Source organism: Poecile atricapillus, chromosome 9, assembly GCF_030490865.1.
Source record: "Poecile atricapillus isolate bPoeAtr1 chromosome 9, bPoeAtr1.hap1, whole genome shotgun sequence".
In the NCBI taxonomy this organism is placed as follows: domain Eukaryota; kingdom Metazoa; phylum Chordata; class Aves; order Passeriformes; family Paridae; genus Poecile; species Poecile atricapillus.
This window is the reverse complement of record NC_081257.1, coordinates 10,095,509-10,116,811: the sequence shown is the minus strand read 5'-3', so window position 1 is coordinate 10,116,811 and position 21,303 is coordinate 10,095,509. Positions and strand designations below refer to the sequence as shown.

The 21,303-nt window shown below is 58.2% G+C and overlaps 2 protein-coding genes across 2 annotated transcripts; one reads left to right on the top strand and one right to left on the bottom strand.

Moving 5' to 3' along the window:
• Positions 1-432: 432 nt before the first annotated feature.
• On the top strand, positions 433-15,093 carry GNAI2 (G protein subunit alpha i2). Its single transcript, XM_058844980.1, has 9 exons — positions 433-622; positions 8,975-9,017; positions 9,198-9,339; positions 9,547-9,707; positions 12,139-12,267; positions 13,422-13,551; positions 13,753-13,906; positions 14,267-14,473; positions 14,611-15,093. The coding sequence occupies exons 1-8, from the start codon at positions 505-507 to the stop codon at positions 14,455-14,457; spliced, it is 1,068 nt and encodes a 355-aa protein (XP_058700963.1). The 5' UTR covers positions 433-504; the 3' UTR covers positions 14,458-14,473; positions 14,611-15,093.
• A 1,390-nt stretch (positions 15,094-16,483) lies between these two features.
• On the bottom strand, positions 16,484-19,920 carry GNAT1 (G protein subunit alpha transducin 1). The gene is made up of 8 exons (XM_058844920.1): positions 19,657-19,920; positions 18,259-18,301; positions 17,929-18,070; positions 17,698-17,855; positions 17,486-17,614; positions 17,273-17,402; positions 17,034-17,187; positions 16,484-16,797 (listed from the first exon to the last, which is right to left on the bottom strand). Exons 1-8 carry the CDS (start codon positions 19,760-19,762, stop codon positions 16,607-16,609), a joined length of 1,053 nt encoding a protein of 350 aa, XP_058700903.1. The 5' UTR covers positions 19,763-19,920; the 3' UTR covers positions 16,484-16,606.
• Positions 19,921-21,303: the final 1,383 nt, after the last annotated feature.

Here is a 21,303-nt window from a genome sequence, read left to right as displayed (position 1 = left end):
GGGACACGGGACACTGAGGAGTGAGAGCCACCATCCTGTGACACCGTGTCCGCACAGAAGGTAGCCCTGAAACACAGCATCACCCAAACCACTGCTCTCAGGGCTGCACCCACTCCTCTGCACCCAAAGGACTCCAAAATGCAACACCCAGACTCCATCTCCCGCCCCATGTGTGTTCCGGGGCACACCGCGGCCGGTGCCCGCCTGTCCCGGGATACACCGTGTCCCACCCACATTTCTATCCCGGGACATAGCGTGTCCCTTTTCCCTGCTGCCCCTCACAGCCCGTGTGTCCCCCCGTCCCTCCCCCGCCGTTACCCGCCGCCGCCGCGTGAGGGCCCGCGCGCCCCCAGCGACAGGCCCCGCCCCCATCCCCGCCCCACAGCCCCTCCCCACTGCCCCGCCCCGTTGGCCCCGCCCCCGGGGCGCGCGGGGCGGGGCCTGTCGGGGCGGGCCGGGCCGGCAGAGCCGCGGGCGCGCGCAGCAGCCGCCGCCGCCGCCGCCATGGGCTGCACTGTGAGCGCCGAGGACAAGGCGGCCGCCGAGCGCTCTCGCATGATCGACAAGAACCTGCGGGAGGACGGCGAGAAGGCGGCGCGGGAGGTGAAACTGCTGCTGCTGGGTAAGACCCCCGGGCCCCACCCCCGGGCCCCCCATCTTGGCTTCTTCGCCCGGCTCGGCCCAGCCCTGCCGGAACCGGGCGGCCTCGCCGCCTCCGGCCCCCGCTGCCCCGGGGCGATCCTGGGTACCAGCGTCGGGAGTGCCCCGCCCCGCCCAGGGGATCCCCCATGAGTGGGATGCTGGCCCCAGCCCAGGCTTCGGGTTCTCCCCGCAGTGGGCTGTCGGCTCCATCTCGGGCCCCGGGCATGTCCCCGGGAACGGGGGCCTGCCCCGCCCCGGGCTTCCGGGTTCCCCCCACATGAGTGGGGCAGCAGGCCTCGGGATTTCCCCCCAGGAGTCGGGTGTTGACCCCATCCGAGGTCCCAGGCATCCCCCCCAGGAGTGAGATGTTGATCCAATCCGAGATCTCAGGGATTCCCTCCAGGAGGGGGTTATTGGTCTCATCCCAGCTCCCACGGATTCCGCCCCGCTCAGGAACGGGATGCTGACCCCATCCCAGCTCCCAGTGTCTCTCCACACAGGACTGGGATGTTGACCCCATCCGAGGTCCCGATGATTCCACCCAGGAGTGGGGTGTTGACCCCATCCCAACTCTCAGGGTTTCCCCACAAGAGTGGAGCCCTGTACCCGCAGCAGACCTGGGGATCCCATCCACAGTGGGGTTCTTACCCCAGCCCGCTATGAGCAGGATGTCAGCCCCTGGGGATCCCCCTGGGGATGGGGCGCTGGCCCTACAATAAGCCTTGGGTGCCCCTCAAGAGTGGGTGCCACCTCACCCTGGGCTGTGGGGTTCTCCCCAGAAGTAGCTGGCACCCCACAATGGTACTGTCCCCCCTGCCAGTCAGTGTCCAGTCTGGACATATCCCTTTGGGACAAAGGTGGGGGCATCCCCATTCTCCTGTTGGATGCTCCCCCCCCAGCAGAGGTCCTGCAAGCTCAGACACCCTGTCCCACCTGCCCAGGATTCCTGGGCTCCTCTTACCCTGGCCTCTGGCTGTGATGGAGATAACAGGGCTGACAGGCACTCACTACCCCGTGCCTTCCCCACTGGAGCACTGGGACAGGCCCGAACCTCTCCATCACCCTACCCTCTCCGTGGGGGTTTGGGGGGCTGGGGCCACTGCCTGCCGTGGGCAGGGCCCCCCACAGCCCGCGGGCTCTCTGCCTTACGGACACTAGATTTTGGTACCGATAACGGGCCACTTGAGCTCTTCAAAGCACCCTGGTGATGCTCCCATGGGCGTTCACAGCCCTGCCCTGTGCCTGCGGGCAAGGCAGCACTTCGTTATTTTAATTTATTATTTCTCTTAATGACTCCCAGTTGGGCTTTTTATTCCCTTGACGAAATTCCCAGGGAGGGCCTCGCTCCAGGTGCGAGGCGGGAGCGTGCGAGGCTCCCACGGCACCGTGGGGCAGCGGGACAGAGGGATCGCTGACAGAAAATGTCTTTGGGCTCATCTGCTGTCTGCAGAGGAAGCTGCCAGCAGCAGGAAGTCACGCTGAAATCCGGCAGGCCTTTATTTGCTCAACCCCTGCCTGCCTTGAGAAATACGTAATTAACGCTTCAAAACGCTCCTTTATCAGAGTGCGTTTTCTTTTCACTTTATTTTATTTTGATTTTTTTTTTTTTTTTTTTTGCCTTGGCATACACAGCGCCGGCAGCAAAACCCATTGTGGGGATATTGGGAGGGGGGATATGTGCAATCTGGGGGCTCAATGGTTGGGCACACTCACTGCCCCTCTTTTTTCTGTGGAGGGGAGAGTGAGGGGAGTGAAACCCCATGGGATTTGTGGGATGGTGGAGAAGCACGTGGTAACTCTTTGCTATGAGCTGCTCCCGTGCTGGCCTTGCTGCCAGCTCTGCTCAGCTCAGTCCACTGCCTGGTGGGAAGTAATGGGGATGTAGCTGGCCAAGGGAGTTTGGCACCTCCAGCCTCAGGAGCCTCCTGGGACTGTCCAGGACCATCCAGGCAGTATCACCCTGGTGCTGTCAGCTCTGGGTGCCCAGGTAGGGAGGGCCCATCCTGTTGGTGCTGAGCATCACTGAGGAGCAGCTGGGGACTAGGATTATGGTGTAGGCTGACTGGCTGACATCCCTTTCCCCTGTCTTGCTCTGTCCTGAAGTGGAGGCAGGAGGAGGAAGAGGATGTCCGCACTCCCGTCTGCTGGGGCCAGTGTTTACGAGCGGCATTTCTCATCTCAGCTACTTTCTATAGCCAAAAATAGAGCAAAATGGCTCTTGTTGTACATTTTAAAAAAAGTTTTTTCTTCCCCTTGCAGCTGTTCAGGTGTCAATAGCGCTAGAGCCTTGAGTTAGAGCTGCCCATTTCCGAGCTGAGCCATGGCCGGAAAATCCTCCCAAGCCGGCAGGGAGTGGCTGGGCAGGTGGGGCCAGCACTACCCCCCTGGGGGCTGCTGCTTCTGACATGTCCCCTCTGTGAGCTGGGACTGCAGTGCTGGGGGGATGCTCCCACCTCCCTACTGCTCACTCTTCATATGGCTTATATTTTTTCCCCATGGTCAGGGGAAGCTTTGAGGAGACCTGAGGCCTCACATGCTTTTTGGTGAGCACCACAGCTCCTCGTCACTCTAAGCAAGGCAGAGCTCCAGGGTATTCTGTGGGGGCTGCAGCCGTCCTGCCTCCTCCAGCAAAAGGGAGGGAAAAACTAAACAGAAAAACATCTTCACCCTTTGTGCTGCATCAACCTATGGCATGAAGAGATGCCTCTTCCAGGCATGGCATGATTTTTTGGTGGCAACTCATGGTGTCCCACAGCCAAGCTTTGGAGTTGCGGCACCGCAGCTGGGCAGGGCATGGCGTGTGTGGAAGGCACCAGCCTCGGCACGTGGTGATGGCATCAGGAGTGTAGGAGCAGAGAAGGCTTGGGGCTGACTGCTGCAGGTGCCTCACATCTGTGCTGTGCTCTGTATGTGGCCATGAGCTGCCTCCTGCCTTTCCTCTGCCGTGGTGGGTGAGCTGGGGAGGAATGGACACACTGTCGGTGCAGAGTGGGCAGCGGGACCCCCCAGCTCTGCAGGCGTTGGCACAGCACTGATCCTGCTGTGGCACCTCTCGGTGCCTGCAGGTTTTCCTCTGCTGTTTGCTCTGGCAAAATGAGTGTGTGCCAGATAGTTCAAAGCTCCAGTCTCTGATGGGGAAAAGACCCAGATGAAGCAATATCCCCCAGGCAAAGCAATTCACCCCAAATAAAGAATGTCTCCCTCCCTGCCACTGGAAACCAGTGGTCTCCCACAGTTTTGGTGCTGGGAAAGGCCAGGAGCCATCACTGACAGCTGAAAGCACCTGGAGCATCTGCCTCATACTTCCAACACCTCCTGGTGCCACTGTCGGCTCCTCGCCATTGTTAGAACAGAAAGCCCTGCCGTCACTGGCTGTTTCTGCTGGGCAGCAGTGTTCTGGCCAACCCACCTCCTTGCCTGTGGGAGCTGGGATGCTCCAGAGGGATGCAGAGTTAGCAGTGGCTAGCCATTGCTGTGCTCAAAGCCCCTTATTCGTTATCTTTGGAGGATTAGGAAAGTAAAGGATTTCTCAGCTGTGTTAGAGGTGGAGAAAGCACTGATGTGTTAATGATGTTAATCCTCAGGGGTTTGCTCTAAGTGCAGACCCTGGGTTGAGGACACTGCCCTTGCTGGCGTGGTGGCACCAGGGTACATCACACAGGAGCTGCCTGTACCAGATCCTGCCTGGGACAGACAGTGCTGGGTAGGGCTCCAAAGCAGCTTTTTTTTTTTTTTTTTGGGCTTGCATAAAAATAGAGGAAGGGAGGGACCAGCTGTGACTTTCAGAGGTTGCGTGGCCCCAGCAGTGCCCTGGGTTTTGTGTGAGCTGCCTGCTTTCCTGTGCTTTGTCCTGTCTTAGGGGTTGTTTCTATCCCCACTCCTTCATCAGTCCCGGCTGTTGGAGGGGCTGGGTCCTCCCTTCAGTGGGGACACTGGGAGCCCCAGTGCTGTTTTTTGCAATGGGCTAGGAGGTGTCACAGTGGGGGGACCAGGGAAGAACTCAGTGCTGTTAGATCCAGAGGAATCTGACATCCAACCCCCTGGAGCTGGTGTATGGGCTTGGGATAGGTTGGGATGGGATGGGTTACTACAATGCCCCCACTGGTGATGTCCTGGGCGCCGGCAGCTGTGGTCTGCTCCAAGATGAGCACTTAGGCTTTGCCCAGGGGAAGCAGCAGACTTATGTGTATATCTTTAACATATATTTTTACAGATGTACATTAGAAATGCATTTTATATTTTAACTTTTGTGTCTGTGTGTGTGTGTATATACACACATCTTACTTTTTTGCATGGAGTGATATATACATTGATTTATATGTATCAAAAAGCACATCTATATCTATATTTATTGCTTCACCTATACATCTATGTAGCTGTGTGGAAGAAGGTGTCCCATGGTCTGAGCCTACCCAGGGTCGGGATCACAGTGTCCCCAAGCGCTGTTGCTGTTGCCAGGGCTGGCCTGGCCTTTCCGCAGCCATCAGGTTTCCTGTTCCAGGCCGGAGTGTGGGTTTCCGGCCCGGAGACTGCTTGAATCACCGGAGCTGGGGGAGCTGAGTAATTCTCCATCCCGCTGGTGGAAAACCCAACTGGGGGGATTTGGCTGTCGGCAGCATCCAGGCGGTACCAGAGAGTGAGGCCCCATCCTGTCAGGGCAGGATAATGGCACCCAGGCCTGGGGGCACATGGCAGCAGCAGTACGGAGGGAGAGGGACCGCTCTAGTCATGGCAGGGGCAGAAACAGAGCAGCAAAGTTTCAGGATTCCTGGAAAAAGCCCAGCACAAGGATAGTTTTGTCCAGCATGTGAACACCAGCGGTCCTTGTTGGCACTGGGGGTGCATTTTCTGTGCTCCCCTTGGGAAACCATCCCTAGCCCACCTCCTCCGTGTGTGCCCTGAGCATCCTTTGTGCTGCCAATTTATTTCTATTTTATTTATTTTTTTTGCATCTCTGTCAGCTGCCTTGGACAAGGGGTCTGCACCCCCCAATTTTTTGAGGTCCTGCCTGAGGACGTGGCATTCCACCAGCCAACAGTGCACGGCTCCTTCTGGGAAGCAGCCAGCCCTGTGCTGGAATGGGATGGCCCTTGGGAAAAACGCCCTGTGTCACTGTGGGGTTTTAAAAAAATGTGATTATTTTTACAGCAATTTTCCATCTATTTTGGGTAGGAAGGAAAATGTCGAGGGGAATCTCTTTTTGTTATTAATTTTTGAATCTTTAGGGTAACTCTGCTTTTAACACACCCCTTTGTCTGTCCTATTTGATGGTGGGGACCCCACAGGTGCCAAGGGGGGTGGGCTCTACAGCCGTCCATCTGTCCTGCCGTCCGTCTGTACTGCAGGGAAGGGGATTGGCGGGTTCATCCAGAACTAAAACCCAGCTGTAAATCCATGTTCAGATAATAGCTGCCGTTTGCCAGTCTGGGAAAGCTTGCTGGGACAGCAGGAGGGGATGGCTTCTGGGTGCTGGGGATGGGGATGGCTCTGGACCTGCTGGTGGATTGAATTCCAGCTTTTCCCCCATAATGAGAATTTTCCAGCTATGCATTGCTTCCATCTATGCCTGAATATTTGAAAGGATGGTGCTGTGTGGAAAAATGGAAAATCCCCTGTCGGTGATGTGGAGTGAGGTGGATCCTGAAACCTGTGGCCAGCTCCTAAAATACAGGAATTACATATGTGCTGCCCAGAACTATGTGCATATATTGCACTAAATATCTGCTGCCCAGAAAGCATCATAAATCATGGGCTGCAAAATATATATGTTGGCTCAATAAAATTTTTGCCAGTGGATTAGCAGGGAGTTCTGGAGCCAGGCAGCTGCTTGCTTATTTTAAATTTTTGAAGATTATTTTTAACAAACAAAGGAGGAAATGAGCCTGAGAGAGAGCTCTCCTCCTGTTTTTGCCAGGCGCTGCCCTGGGAACAAGCACTGCCTGCAGAGAGGCAGGGCTGGAGGAAGCACAGCCGTGGGGTCAGCCCATGGTAGTGGGGGAGGTCTCCATCCCCTCCATCATCCCCCCCTCCCCGATGCCTGCACAGGAGTCCAGAGCTTCTCTGACACTGCCTCATCCTGCCTGGGCTGGGCTGGAGGGTGGAAGCTGGCGGTTGGCATCCAGCCCAGGAATTGTTTTGGGGCTGAATGGGCAGCAGCTGGGGTTTTCCGGGAATTGGAAACCCTTTCCCTCCACTGCATGAAGGGGCTGGGGGAGGTCCCCATGTGGGGAGGGGTGTTGTTAATTCAGATCCAAATTCCTGCTCACTATAAGTGTACAATCTCTTGTGCTGGGCAGGGTGCTGACATGGAGCATGGCTGCTTTCCCCAGGGAGCAGGGAAGATGCTGGGAGATGTGGAGGAAGTTTGCAAGGAAATAGCCAGCCTCGGTGATGGTCACCCTGTGACTGTCACCCTGCCGGGAGAAGGCAGGAGGCCCCAGCAGGGTTGTTCCCTCCTGGCAGGGAGAAAATGTCAGACAGGGTCAGAGAGAGGAGGAGCTGAGGACGGCTGTCTGGCACATCACCTCAAGACATGCTGATAAGCTGAGCTCTCGCTTGCCACATGCCTCAGTGAAAAAGGATTGGGTGAATGCTGCTGGCTCTGGCCACCGGACCCAGCGGTACGGGATGGTGTTAGAAACCAGAGGTATTTAATGGAAAAAAATGAAAGGCTGCGCTGAGTCCTTCCCCCCTGCTCCCAGCTCCAGGCAGGAGTTGCCAGCACTGACCACGAGCGCTGGCCAGGCTGTGCTGGGTGCCGCGTCAGCATCCTGAGGGTGCTGGGGAAGGATGGGTCAGCAGTGCCACAGAGTCCCTGCTGTGCTCAACAGTGACCTCTGAGCTGAGCAGAGCCCCTCCCTTGGCACATATGGCATGGGAACCATGGAGCAGGGAGATCGAGTGGTATATACAGGGTCTCTATAGCCTCAGTATGCTCCATGCCCTGAGCACTGCCCACAGTGATGTCCCTGCGGGTCCATGCCTGTCACCTGGATGGTGTTCAGGCTGGGGACATGCATAGAAGGAGTTTGTTCCCTGCCACCATGTCTCAGCTTGGCACGATGGGCCCTGTTTTTCTCTGTTAATTTTAGCATAATCTGCGCTTTTTTTTCCCTATTTTTTTTTAACCTCCTCTGTAATCTCTGCCTCCTCTGCAGCCATGCTGGCACAGGCCTACTTGGTACCCCCTATAAGGGCAGCTCCACGGTCAAGGGCAGCACTTGGGGGACCTGCAAAAAGGTCTGTGAGAGAACTCGGGGATGGACTTGGCTTGGGTGATTTGCACCCGGAGGCAGGGACCACTCTGGTCCCCAGTCAAAGGGGCCTCATCCTGCTGGGGGTCCTGGGGCAAGATGAGCCAGGCACTCATCCATCTCGTGACACTCCCTGCACAGAGAGGGGACAAGGGACATACCCCTTTCTTTCAGCTTCCCCTTTCGGCTTCCCCTTTCTTGCAGCCAGGGTGACTTTGTTTCTTCCCTGCTCCCAGTCTGTGGAGGGAGGGCTGGGCTGAGCTGCACATCGCCTGCGTGGGGTGATGTCCCTAGGGGGGACAGGGTGGGGAAAGGAGAACCTTAGGCACCCTGGCTGTCTCGCTGAACTTATGGAGCCCTACATTTGGATGCTGAAAAACAAAGCGACCCCAAAAGCCATCAGCTTTCCCTGCTGGCAGCCGCCTCCGCAGCAGGCTGGGGCACAGGACCTGGCAGGCTGGGAAATGAGCACTATTTAAGAACCAAACCGGGGGTGGCTCAGCCCACTGGGATCGCTTGAGCTGGCTGGTGGAGGTGGCAATTTATTCTCGAGTTCCCTGCCTGCACCTTGTGGCACAAGCATCCCTGCATGCTGGCCGCTGCTGCCTCCAGCTGTGGATATGCAATGGGGCTGGTGCTCCATTGTTCTCCAGCACACAGGGGATGTGGGATGAGGCATCTCATGTTCTGCCTGGAGATGGGAAGGCAGGTGATGGGCAGAGCTCAGCCCCCTTATCACAGAGAGTCCCCAGGTTCAGCCAAAACCAGGATTGCCAGTCAGCTGTGGCATGCTAGGACTGTGGGGAAAATGTTAGTGTGTTGATGCCATTTTCCTGGCCCAGAGCAGGTGTCATTTCTTCCCTTGGGAAATATTGCGAGGACCCCCCCAGGCTCTTCTTATGTTGCCTCTTTCTTGGTCCTCACATTTCCAGTGCACATACAGTCATGTGCTCTGTCTAATGCTGCTTCTCCAATGGCTGAAGCACCTGCTGCATTCCTTCCCTGTGCTGGGGGGTGTCCCAATAGGGTAGAGGTTCCTGGCTTTGGACAGGACCTCATCCTTTCTCATTTCTCCACAGGTGCTGGCGAGTCTGGGAAGAGCACCATCGTCAAACAGATGAAGTGAGTGGTCCCTGCACTGTCACTGTGGCTGCCACTGCTCAGGCCTTGGCCACAGGCTACAAAACTAGTGGCTGATAGGGAAAGCTCTCCATTGGTGTTGCCACAGAGCATGGGTGGGGAGCAGCATCCTGGGGTACCCCACAAAGGGCTGACCTTGCCTGTGTCTCTTCCCTGCCCCAGGATCATCCATGAGGATGGTTACTCAGAGGAGGAGTGCCGGCAGTACAAAGCTGTGGTCTACAGCAACACCATCCAGTCCATTATGGCGATCATCAAGGCGATGGGGAACCTGCAGATTGACTTTGGAGACTCCTCTAGAGCGGTGAGTGCCCTCCTGCTTCCACTGTGCCTGGCAGGGATGGGGGTTCCTGGTGGCCAAAACAGATGTGCCTAAAACTGAACTAGGATTAAAGGTGGCTCAGCCCAAGCCCTGCTGTTGGTGCACCTGTGGGTGCACCCATCAGGCCCTTTGGGGCAGAGTGAGCTTTGATAAGTCTGTGCCAGTGCTCAAGCTGTTTTTTCCCTGCAGGATGATGCTCGGCAGCTGTTTGCACTCTCCTCCACTGCTGAGGAGCAGGGCATCATGCCGGAGGACTTGGCCAACGTCATTCGGAGACTGTGGGCTGACAATGGGGTCCAGGCTTGCTTCAACCGCTCCCGAGAGTACCAGCTGAATGACTCTGCTGCCTAGTGAGTAGCCCCTCCTCTGCCCCAGCTCAGCTCAGGCTTGTGAGCCACTGTGCTTTTATCAAGCAGCATAAAACCCCCCGTGGACTGCTGTTCACCGTCACAAGGTTTAAGAGCTGGTGCTGCCACTTCCCGCATGGTGCTGGGGCTCAGCCGGAGTGGAACTGGGAAGGCGGATGTTTCGAAAGCGGTTTCCTTCTCTGGCGGAGTGCTGTGTACCCTGGAAGGGGGGGCACTGGGGCATCCCCCTCCTTCCACTGCTCTGTCCCCACTACCCTTCCCTAGGAGATGCTTTCCACTGGCTCCCGACTCATGAGCACAGCCAGGGTCCTGCCCATCCTCATTACCCTTCATGGGTCTTCAGGAAAAATTCCCAAGGAAAGCCCTGGGGATGCTTAGGTCTGAAGAGGATGAGTAGGATGCTCAAGAGGCTTTTCTTTTTCTTTTAACTATTTTTATACAGAAAGACTTGGCATTACACTTGTGCATTACCCAGCAAATTGGTGTTTAGGTAGATAAATTGCTGCAGCTGGTTGGGTTTATCCTTAAAGAGATTAATAAATAAAATTAATCTGCCTAATGTACCGTTGCTAGAGACAGCAACACAGCTGAGTCTGTGTTCAGCTCGCACAGTGCCCTCCTACCCTCTCCACCCAGAGCCCTTATGGTAAAGCAGTGTGGGGGGAGCTCATGGTGTGCCAGGAACACCCCACTAAGCCTGGCCTCACCCGGGATCCTGCACACTTGGGACTCACTGCCATCCCAGGGCAAGTGGTTTCCCCAGCTGTCCCCTCCTGCATGGCAATGTCAGGTCTCTCTTTTGCACCGAGGTCACCGTGGGGAAGAGACTACAGGAAAGCTCCTGGCAAGCACCAAACCTGGAGAAGCTCCTGTCAGCTCTTTCCCCCAGCACCCACAGCTTTCACTTCCTCCTGACAGACACACACCCGCCTTCCCCAGCCCTTGTCTGCTCAGCCCCATCACTCCCCAGCCAGCACTGGCATTTCCCTGGCTGTGGGTGCTGGTTTGGGAGCACAGGACACCCAGCAGGTGCCGGGGAGCTTGCACACACACTTGGAGCAGGTCTATCTGCACAGTGCCTGCCAAGTGCCTGTCGCTGTCAGTGCCATTCTGGAGTGTTTAGCACATGGTGGGGGGTTGGACAGCCATTAATTAGGAGCACCTTCAAGCTGTCGCTCCAGCCTTTTTCCAGCCCTGTGGAGATTGGCCCCAAGATCCCTTGCCCATCTCACAGGGATGATATGCCCATGGTGCTGCTGGAACAGATCAGCCTGGGAATGAGGAACCCTGTGCTGTGCACAGCACACGGCGCACCTGTGCCCCAGCCCTCTGCAGCACAGCAGTCCCCATCCTGTTCTTCCTCTGCCTCTTTGGGTTCCAGGAGTTTGGGGTGCCAGGGTGGTGCTTACCAGCACCCCGGGGCTTGATGCAATGTCCAAGAGCCGGTGGTGCTGCACAGGGCCCTGCTGTGGTGTTTCCTGTTTTTTGTCAGCCAGAGGCCATGTGTGTTTCCGGCTGTTTTTGAACTGCTGTGTGGCAGTAATGTGCAGGTCCCCCACCCTCACACCCACAGCAGGCTGCTGGGGCACCTCCAGCTCTGGCCTTGCCCTGACACACTGCAGGCTTTCCCAGGAACTGGCGAGTGGCTGTGCTGCAGTCAGAGCCAAGGATCCCCATGGCCTCGCAGGCTGTAATCTGGCTTTCACCAGATTACAGGGCCACAAATGCCTTAATTAAGACAAGCCTAATTTGCTTAAAGGAGCCCGTTTGTAGTAACCCAATTAAAGCAATGTGAGCTGGAGAAATCAAAACCTGCCTTGATCCCCCTGGCAGCCCTCATCAGTCCCGGTGGGTGCTGCACACTGGGGACTCGGCCACCACCTCTGCCAGGACCCTCTGGGCATCAGGGCAGGCGATGCCCCCCGGGGGGCTCAGGGCGCTGCTCCCTGTCTCTCCCACCTCCCGTTTCCTCCCAGGACGCCGTCCCTTTGTGTTTTTGACTATAAATGGCGTGGCGCCATCGATTGTTTCCGCCGGCACTGTGGCTGGTTGCCATAGCACTGAATATTTTCCTCTTGCCATTTCCCCCCTGTGCAAACAGCCGAGGGAAACGGGGTGAGCCCCCCAGCCCCGGCTGCATCCTCTACCTGGCTCCAGTGCCAGCACACTGCCCAGAATCCCTTGGTCCTGTGTGTCCCATATCACCCTGGCCACCGTGTCTGGCAGGGACATGGGGTGACCCTAGGATGCACATGGGACCTCTGCTGTGCATCCCAGCTTGGCACTGCCCTCCCCAACTGAGCAGTGCCGGATAGACAGGGGACTCTGGGCCAGTGTGGGGATGTCCCACAGGATCTGGGTGGGTCATGCCCCACGGCCCAGCTCCCACAGCACCATTCCTCTTTGTCCCCAGCTACCTGAACGACCTGGAGAGGATAGCCCGTGCCGACTACATCCCCACCCAGCAGGATGTGCTGCGCACCAGGGTGAAGACCACGGGCATCGTGGAGACTCACTTCACCTTTAAGGACCTGCACTTCAAGTATGTCTGACCTCTTTCCCTTTTGGCTTTTTGAAAGCAAAAAAACCCTTCCTCCCCCTGCTGGGATGGACCATGGGTGCACACTGCATGCACTCAGTTCCCCCCCACCTCCTGGTTTGCTCATGGCGGGAACTGCTGCCTCAGAGAGCGGAAACCACTGAAATAGCTGGAACAGCCTCAAAAACACTTCACAGAGCTCAGCCTGGGGGCGGATCCAGGCTCTGGTGAGGAGGGGAGGGGGAAGGCATCCCTCCTCCTGCTGCTGTGACGCTGCTTCCACTGCAGGAAGGGCACTGGGCAGGAGCTGGGCTCTCAGGGTCAGGCAGTAGTAGCGCTACCTGCTGGCCCCCCATGGTTGCTTTCCACTGAAAACCCATGGGAAATCATCAGGGCTCCAATTTCGGAGGCAAAAAGCTGCCATTGTGCACATCCCCGGAGGATTTAGTCCCATGGCAACAGAGCTGATGTTAGAAAGATCTGCTGGGATCCTCTCTGAATGCAGGGGGCTTCTAGGGACCACGATGCCACCCTTGTGGAATGGAAACACTTGGTTGTGCATTGCCAGGGCAGCGCTTTGGAGGTGGCAGTGGGGGTGGTCTTGGGTGAACACAGTGTGTCCCAGTGGGGAAGCCTTCCTGCCAGCCAAGCAGTTGGCAGTGGGCATGGCAGTGGATGTGGAATGTTACTTCTGGGCTGTTCTCCATGGAGGCAGGGCATCCTCTGCTGCCTGTGGTGGGAGAGGCACATGGTGCATTGGGATCATCCCTGAGCCCTGCTGCGGCCACAATCCTGCTGAGCCCACAGTGACTTGGCTGCCTTGGTCCAACGTATCTGACAAACCCCTGCTGTACCTGCTCTGGAGCAGGTCTCCGGGGAACATGACACTGACACCCCCTGGGAAAGGTGGCCTGATCATGCCCCAGCTCACGTCAGGGATTTGGCTTTGGCTAGGAAATGAGCCTGGACACTGTCCTGGCAGCAGGAGCTGGGGAAGACTCTCAGTACTGGCAAAATCCCTGGGGCAGAACCACCGTGCTCTGCCCACACCAGTGCTACTCTTGCTCCACGCAGCTGGGGACACTGAGGCAGGGCATGGGCTGAGGGCAGTGGGGCTGGGAGCTGCTGCCCACCCCCACGTCACCCCCCCGCTGCAGGATGTTCGATGTGGGTGGCCAGCGCTCAGAACGGAAGAAGTGGATCCACTGCTTCGAGGGGGTGACAGCCATCATTTTCTGTGTGGCCCTGAGTGCCTATGACCTGGTGCTGGCTGAAGATGAGGAGATGGTGAGTCGTGGGGATGGAACCAGTGTCATGAGCCATCCCCTATGTGGGGGGCTGGGGTGGCCACCAATGCCCTGGCCAGTATGACCCAAGCCTTGCTGGGCCAGGCAGGCAGGGGCATGGGGGGTGGCAGTTTAGGGAGCAGTGGGGTGGGTGCTGCCTGGGGGGTCTCTGCCCAGCTCATGCTGCTATCTTCCCTGCCAGAACCGGATGCATGAGAGCATGAAGCTGTTTGACAGCATCTGCAATAACAAGTGGTTCACAGACACGTCCATCATCCTCTTCCTCAACAAGAAGGACCTCTTTGAGGAGAAGATCGTGCACAGCTCCCTCACCATCTGTTTCCCTGAGTACACAGGTACCACCGGGACCCTCGGTGGCCCCTGCCCTCCTGGCAGGGGCAGTGGGCAGTGCCTTGCCCCAGGCAGGGTAGCAGGAGGTGCTAGGGACAGAGATTTGGGCTCCCCTGTGCTTGAGGAGCAGTGAATAGGGCAGCAAGTGGGGTGTGGTGGTGTTTGGGGTGCCCCAGGAGATGGGAGAAGATGTGGGGGGACGCAACACAACGGGCAGCTGCCCTGAGAGGGGTTATCTGAGGCTCATTCTGCCTCCAGAGCCTCAGTTTGGCATCAGGACAGTGGCTGTGGGGGGCCAAGCCAAGCCCAAACCCTTCGGTGGCTGGTGGCAACTGTGGAGCAGCCCAGTGTCTCTTCTTCCCCAGGAGCCAACAAGTATGATGAGGCAGCCAGCTACATCCAGAGCAAGTTTGAGGACCTGAACAAGCGGAAGGACACCAAGGAGATTTACACCCACTTCACCTGTGCCACGGACACCAAGAACGTGCAGTTTGTCTTTGACGCCGTCACCGACGTCATCATCAAAAACAACCTGAAGGATTGTGGTCTCTTCTGAGGGCAGCGCTGCCCAGGTGGGTGGTGGTCTCAGTGGTGGCTCCTCAAATGGGGTGATCATGGACCATCCTCCGGGCATGGGATGGGCACAGCCTGCCATCTGCAGGCTGCCCCGTCCCCAGACCCTCTCCTGCTCACGCCCTTTCTCTCCTAGGAGCTGCAAAGGAAGGACCACGCCATCTCCCACTCCCGCTTCTCTTCGGATTCATTCCTCCGCCCACCACATAAAGAGACTTTTTGAGTGCCAGCACGGTGGCAGGGCCCATGTACCCCCTGCCCCACGTGTTTGCCCCCCACCATTGTCCTCCTCGCCGGCATTGCCCTTCCAGGGAAGTCAAGGTTTTAATCTTGGTTTGTACCCCCCAAACCATTCCAGCCCCCATTTCATTCACTCCGAGCCCTGGGGCTCTCACTGTTTACATTGCAAGTGTTGCTGGCACGGGGGGCACAGGGTCCCCTCAGGGGTGCCCACCCAGCCACAAACACGACCGATGACATTCCTTTTAGTAAACCAGAAAAGAAAGAAGAAAGAAAAAAAGGAAAAAAAAAAAGAAAAAAACCAACAAAACCAAACCCAAAACCATGCAAAAAAAACCACACCACACCGGTTGGGCACAGGTTACTTTTTAAAGAAACCTTTTTACCAAACTATTTAAAAGCATCAAGTGCTACATGGTGGTGGCATCCTCTGTGGCCAGCCCACCCCCCAACCGTGTGCCTTTGGGGGGGAGGGTCTGCACCCCACCCCGCCTTGCTGCCCCCATCCTGAAGGGCAGCTCAGGCAGGAGGGTGGGCAGGGGGTGCTGCCCACTGCCTCTATCCCCCCCCTCTTTCTAAGCCTAGTTTTTAGGGCTAGCTGTTGCGTTGGGCGAGGAGAGCCTGCTGTACAGAGCGGCCCCCGCTGTCCCCCCAGCCCAGGGGGACCCTTCAGCCGGTGCCTGCGGCCTCGCTTTTCCCACAGGATGTTTTACCAAATTGTTCACATGGTTTGAAATAATAAAATGTAGAAAGGAAAAAAAAAAAAAAGAGAAATGTTATATATACTGAAACTCCCTATGTGACATGGGAGTAGGCAGGGGGCTTCACCTCTGTGGGAGGGCTGGGGTGGTCCCCAGGGGTGGGAGAGGGACACAAGTTGAGTTGGCATCCCCCTGGGGTCAGGAGAAGCCTCTGGTCATGGGAGGTGAGGGCAGTGGTGGGACCCTTGGGATTATAGCTGGGATGCTGCTGCAGAGCTCAGCCCTACCTGGAGGGGTTGTGGGGTAGGAACAAACACGTGACCACGCCCTGGCTCTGCAGCACTGGCATGGTGGCACTGATCCCCAGTATCACACAGTCCCTGGGGACACCCAGTACCCAAGAACAGCCAGTGACCTGTAGTCCAGAGGGAGATGCAGCACACCTTGCACCCAGTAGCCCACAGGAACCCCCAGCCCCAGGGATCCCTCATGGACACCCCACACCCAAAGGACTCCCAGCTGTGAGGGATTCCTGGGGACTCCCAGCACTCCCAGCTCCAGGGGGCACTCATGGACACCCAGCAGCACCTGAGGAACCACCCTAGCACCCAGAGCTTCAGAGGGCACCTAGGACCCCCCAGCACCTGAGGGACCCCCTGACACCCCTCAGCTCCAAGGGGTACCAGGGACTCCCAGCACAAAGGGGCGCCCAAAACCACCCAGTCTCCTCAGTGCCAAGGGTCATCTGGGAACCCCCAGCAGCCCTCAGCTCTGAAGGGAATCCAGGGACACCCAGGACTCCTGAACACCCCTCTGCTCCAAGGGGTACTCAAGGACCCTCACCAATGGAGCCCCCATACCCCACAGCTCCGAGGGTTACCCAGGGACCTGCAGCACCCAAAATTATCCAGCACCCTGTAGTATCCAGGGTCATCCAGGTACCCTACCCAGGACCTGGAGCCCCAGAGACCCCCAGCAGAACCAGGGGCCCCACAGTGCTGACTGGTGGGAGAGTTGGTGGGGAGGGGGAGTGAGATTGTGCCCCCACCCCCCCTGCCCTCTTCACCAGGGGTGGCTTTGGAGCTGAGCTGGTCAAATCCCAGAGGTTTGGGGCAGGCAGAGGTGGCTGTGGAGGTGGGTTGGGGTCAGCAGCAGGGCTGGGCCTCAGGGGAGGGGGTGCTCGGCTGGGGCTCAGAACAGCCCGCAGTCCTTGAGGTTCTCCTTGATGATGATGTCAGTGACGGCATCGAAGACGAACTTGACATTCTCGGTATCGGTGGCGCAGGTCATGTGGGAGTAGATCTCCTTCACGTCCCGCCGCATGTTCAGCTCCAGGAACTGCAGCTTGATGTAGTTGCCCGCATCGTCGTAGGTGTTGGGACCTGGTGGTGCGGCAGTGAGCAGGATCCCTTCCTGGGCTGCTGTCCCCCGCCAGAGTGCCGGCCCGGGACTACCCAGGGCTCCCTCGAGTGGGTAAATTTTGCATGCTTCCTCAACAAGGCTCATGTGGCACCGCTTGTGTGGGGTGCTGAGGACACCTGGTGGGGGACTCCTGCGGGGGTGGTGGCACCCAACCCCCCAGCAGCACACCACCACCACCAGCCACCGCCACACTCACCGTCATAGTCAGGGAAGCAGATGCTGAGATGGGCCTTCTTGATCTTCTCCAGGAAGACGTCCTTCTTGTTGAGGAAGAGGACGATGGAGGTGGTGGCAAAGTAGCGGTGGTTGCAGATGCTGTTGAAGAGGTGCAGGCTCTCATGCATGCGGTTCTGTGGAGGGACACAGCCCCGTGGTAACACCCAAATCATGAAAGGGACAAAGCAGAGGGCGTGTGAGGTGGTGAGCATTCCTCACCACTTCATCATCCTCCACCAAGACCATGTCATAGGCACTGAGAGCTGCGATGAAGATGATGCAGGTCACACCCTCAAAGCAGTGGATCCACTTCTTCCTCTCGGAGCGCTGTCCACCCACGTCGAACATCCTGGGCAGGACAAAGGAGGGTCAGCACCCCCAACTCCCTGCCCACCCCCTGGCACCAGCCCTCACTGCGGGCCTGGCCCCCACCTGAAGTTAAGGTCTTTGAAGGAGAACTGGGTCTCGATGATGCCAGTTGTTTTGACGCGGGAACGCAGCACGTCCTGCTCTGTGGGGACGTAGCCAGGGGTCACCAGGCGCTCCAGGTCTGACAGGTAGCTGGCCAGGCACACAGTGGGCGTGAGACACGGGTTGGAACTCCCCTCACGCCTCCCCCACCCACACTCCCCGACCCCACGTACTAGCCTGCAGAGTCATTGAGCTGGTACTCGGAGGCGCGGTCAAAGCAGGCTTGGATGCCTGGGTCCTTCCACAGCCGTCCAATGATTTCTGACATCTCCTTAGGCATGGTCCCCTCCTCGATGGTGTCCGAGAGGTGCAGCAGCTTACGGGCATCATCCTGTGAAGGGAGAGGGGTTCAGTGGGGCCTGGGGGTTGGGGGGAAGCCCTGCTCAACATGGAATGCTCCTCACCTGGCGAGCCGTGTCCCCGTACTGGATGTTGAGGGTGGTCATGGCCCGCACGATAGCCAGCATGGACTGGAGCGTGTTGCTGTAAATGATGGCGATGAACTCCAGGCATTCCTCCAGGGAGTAACCGTCCTGGTGGATGATCCTGGCCAGGGAAGATCACAGGCATGAGGCTGTGGTAGGTGCCATGGAGCTGAGCCGCATGATGGATGCACCCCGTGGCAGTGGCATGGGGCAGAATCAGGCACAGTGGGATGGGGCACCCCACGGCTGTGGTGTGGGACAGACACTTCGCATGGTGGGCAGGACCAAATGTCCCCCCTTGGCACTTACTTCATCTGCTTGACAATGGTGCTCTTCCCCGACTCCCCTGCTCCTAAGGGGACAGAACACAGGTCACGGTGGTGCCCACGCTGTGGGCACTCCCAGCTGAGCCCCGTGCTGGCTCCCTGAGGACCTTGGTGCCTGACACGGCTGCAGGCACTGCGAGCTGTGCCAGGCCCATGGCTCAGGGTGTGCAGGGGGATTAACAGCCTGGAGCCAGGGGCATTAAGGTTAGGCTGAGCCGCTGTGTCTAATGGGATCTGAAGCGGCTCAGGCAGGGACACTCTCAAGAACCCAAGGGAGGGGTTGGGGACACGGTGGCATAGCAATCCTGCCACCCACCACCCAATGACCCAAACTCATGGCTGTGCAGGGGGATGTGTCCTAGGCTAGGCTGTGAGAACGGTGATGCCACTCATGGCCCCACCACATACACAGCACCCCAACCTCAGGCACCACTGCGGGACTGGGAAGGACTGGGAGCACAGCACAAGGGGGCTTTGGGGACAGACATGGTGGCGGTATGGGTTGCATGGAGGTTCCTAGGAGGATGGGGCAGGGGTGGGGTGGTGATAGGTAGTGTTGGTGAAGGCTCTTAAGGCTTCATTGGGGTTGGGGGACTTGGGAGTGGGGGGATGTTATGTGGGCTGGTTGGGTTCAGGGATATATGGAAACCAGAGGACCTTAGGGTGGATCTTAGGATCTCATCTTCTTGTTGAGATGGTCTGCTGTGTTTGGGATGCCTGGTAGGGGGTGTTGAGCAAGTTGGGATGAGCTGGGTTAGGGGATCCTGGGAATGGGGGGCCTGTTGGGGTGGCTGGTTGGCTTTAGGGGTGTGGTGGGGGTCAGAGGACTGCTAGAGTTGGCTGTCTGGGTTTAGGGGTACTTAGGAGCAGGGGTCTGGGGACTGTTGAACTGGTTGGGTTTAGAGTGGGGTCAGGGAAACTTTGGGTGTTTTACTGGGGAGGGATTGATTTGTTTTAGGGATGCTTGGGAGTGGGAGGCTGTTGGAGGCACTCCTGGGCTGTGCTGGCTTGGTTTAAAGGTGCTGGAGGCATCAGGGAAACACTGGGTGGGCTCTTGAGATGGGGAGGTTTGGTTTAGGGCTGCTGGGAGCAGGGGCAATGTTGGGGTAGACTGCTTGGTTTTAAGGGTCCTGGGTGAGTCAGGAGAATGTTGAATGAACTGTGAGGGTGGGCTGCTTGGGTTTTGGGGTCCATCTTGGGGCCAGGAGAATGTTGGATTGGCTGGTTGGGTTTGGGGGCAGCTGTGGGGTGTGCTGGTTGGGTTGAAGGGTGCTGGTTGGGTTGAGGGGCACTGGTAGGTTTCAGGGGTGCATTGGGTGGGCTGTTGGGGTGAGATGCACAGAGGATGGGTATGTTCCCCAGGGTGTTGGCTCCCCCTTACCCAGCAGCAGCAGCTTGACGGTCCTGGCATCCTTCTCAGCGTCTTCCTTGAGCTTCTTCTCCAGCTCTCGGGAATGCTTCTCCTCGGCACTGGCGCCGGCTCCCATCCTCAGCCCTGCAGCCCTGCGGTTCACCACCCGCTCCTTGGAGGTCAGCACCAGGATGGGCAGCGAGCTCCAGCTTCCCTTCGCCTCCAGTGCTCGCTCCAGTGCCCGCCGCCGCCGCTGCCACCACCGTCCCGCCGGTGTGCGACAAGGACAGGGCCAAGGTCCCGGGGGGCCGCCTGCCGAGGGGCTGCGCTCAGCACCCGGGGCTTAAGCCGGGCCCCCCCGATAAACCCCCTTCAATCTGCAGCGGGCTGAGCTCAGCAATCCCGTGGTTCCCGGTGTCAGCGCTTCTGCCGGAGGGGGGCCCCAGCCCGACCAGCCCCCAGCTTTGCCTCCACCCTGGGGCTGGGGCACTCATCTCCATCTCCAGCTCTGCTGTGGACCCCAGGGGTTTGGAATTGGGGTGTGGGATGCTGTGTCTGATGGGATCTGGTCACAGTGGGAGCAAATGTCCCCATTGTCCCCATCTCACCTGGTCATACGCCCTGCTCTGGAGCAGTGCCCACTGTCCCATCCCAGTAAGCCATGCCAGCATCCCCACGGGTGCTCCCAACAGTGATAGAATGTCAGCCTCAGTCCCCAGATCCTGTGTCCCCAGGGACCCTTCCAGAACCCTCCACTAATGTCCCCATTCCCCTTACGTGCCCTTCTTGGTGTGCCCAGCCACTCACCAGTGCACTCCCAGTGCCACCAGGCCAGCCCAGCACCACCTCCACAGCGTCCCCAGGCCCTCCAGCAACACCTGCACAATGTCCTCAGGGATACCCGCATACCCTCCACAGGGTTTCCTGTAGGAAACTTCCCGTAGTCCAGTTTTCAACTGGTGACACTCCCCAGTGACTAGAGAAGAAATCCCAGTGTTCCCAAACAATTCCAGTTCCTGTGTGGGGACTGTCCCCACCAGTTAAAAAAAAAACCCCTTCCCAACGCCCAGGGGGGCTTCAGTATTACTGTGCTACCACCCCATCCTCAGTGAGCCCCCCACAATGTCTCTGGGTCCCTCTGCGCCTCCCAGTGCCCCCCTCTCACATCCCCAGTACCTCCCCAGTGTCCCCCCGCCTCCGGTGACTCCAGGTCCTGCCAGGACTGCCCCAGTGACCCCAGTACAGCCCAGTGCGCCCGTGTCCCCCGCTTGTCCCCAGCGCCCCCGCACCGCGCCTCTCCCGCAGTGCCTCGCTCGGCCGCCAGAGGGCGCGAGCGCCCAGCGCAGCTCCCAGTACAGACCAGTGCTCCCAGTATAGCCCAGCACAGCTCCCAGTACAGACCAGTGCTCCCAGTATAGCCCAGCACAGCTCCCGGTACAAACCAGTGCTCCCAGTATAGCCCAGCGCAGCTCCCAGTACAGACCAGTGCTCCCAGTATAGCCCAGCACAGCTCCCGGTACAGACCAGTGCTCCCAGTATAGCCCAGCACAGCTCCCAGTACAGACCAGTGCTCCCAGTATAGCCCAGCGCAGCTCCCAGTACAGACCAGTGCTCCCAGTATAGCCCAGCACAGCTCCCGGTACAAACCAGTGCTCCCAGTATAGCCCAGCACAGCTC

What these genes read in the sequence shown, in the direction of transcription:
- GNAT1 (XM_058844920.1), bottom strand. Translation starts at nt 19,762, where the DNA reads ATGGGAGCCGGCGCCAGTGCCGAGGAGAAGCATTCCCGAGAGCTGGAG. An exon ending in CGTCAAGCTGCTGCTGCTGG is followed by an intron (nt 18,302 to 19,656) that starts GTAAGGGGGAGC and finishes CTGTCCCCTTAG; the next exon opens with GAGCAGGGGAGTCGGGGAAG. An exon ending in CTCAATGACTCTGCAGGCTA is followed by an intron (nt 17,615 to 17,697) that starts GTACGTGGGGTC and finishes GTGCCTGGCCAG; the next exon opens with CTACCTGTCAGACCTGGAGC.
- GNAI2 (XM_058844980.1), top strand. Translation starts at nt 505, where the DNA reads ATGGGCTGCACTGTGAGCGCCGAGGACAAGGCGGCCGCCGAGCGCTCT. An exon ending in TTGGAGACTCCTCTAGAGCG is followed by an intron (nt 9,340 to 9,546) that starts GTGAGTGCCCTC and finishes TTTTCCCTGCAG; the next exon opens with GATGATGCTCGGCAGCTGTT. An exon ending in TTTAAGGACCTGCACTTCAA is followed by an intron (nt 12,268 to 13,421) that starts GTATGTCTGACC and finishes CCCCCGCTGCAG; the next exon opens with GATGTTCGATGTGGGTGGCC.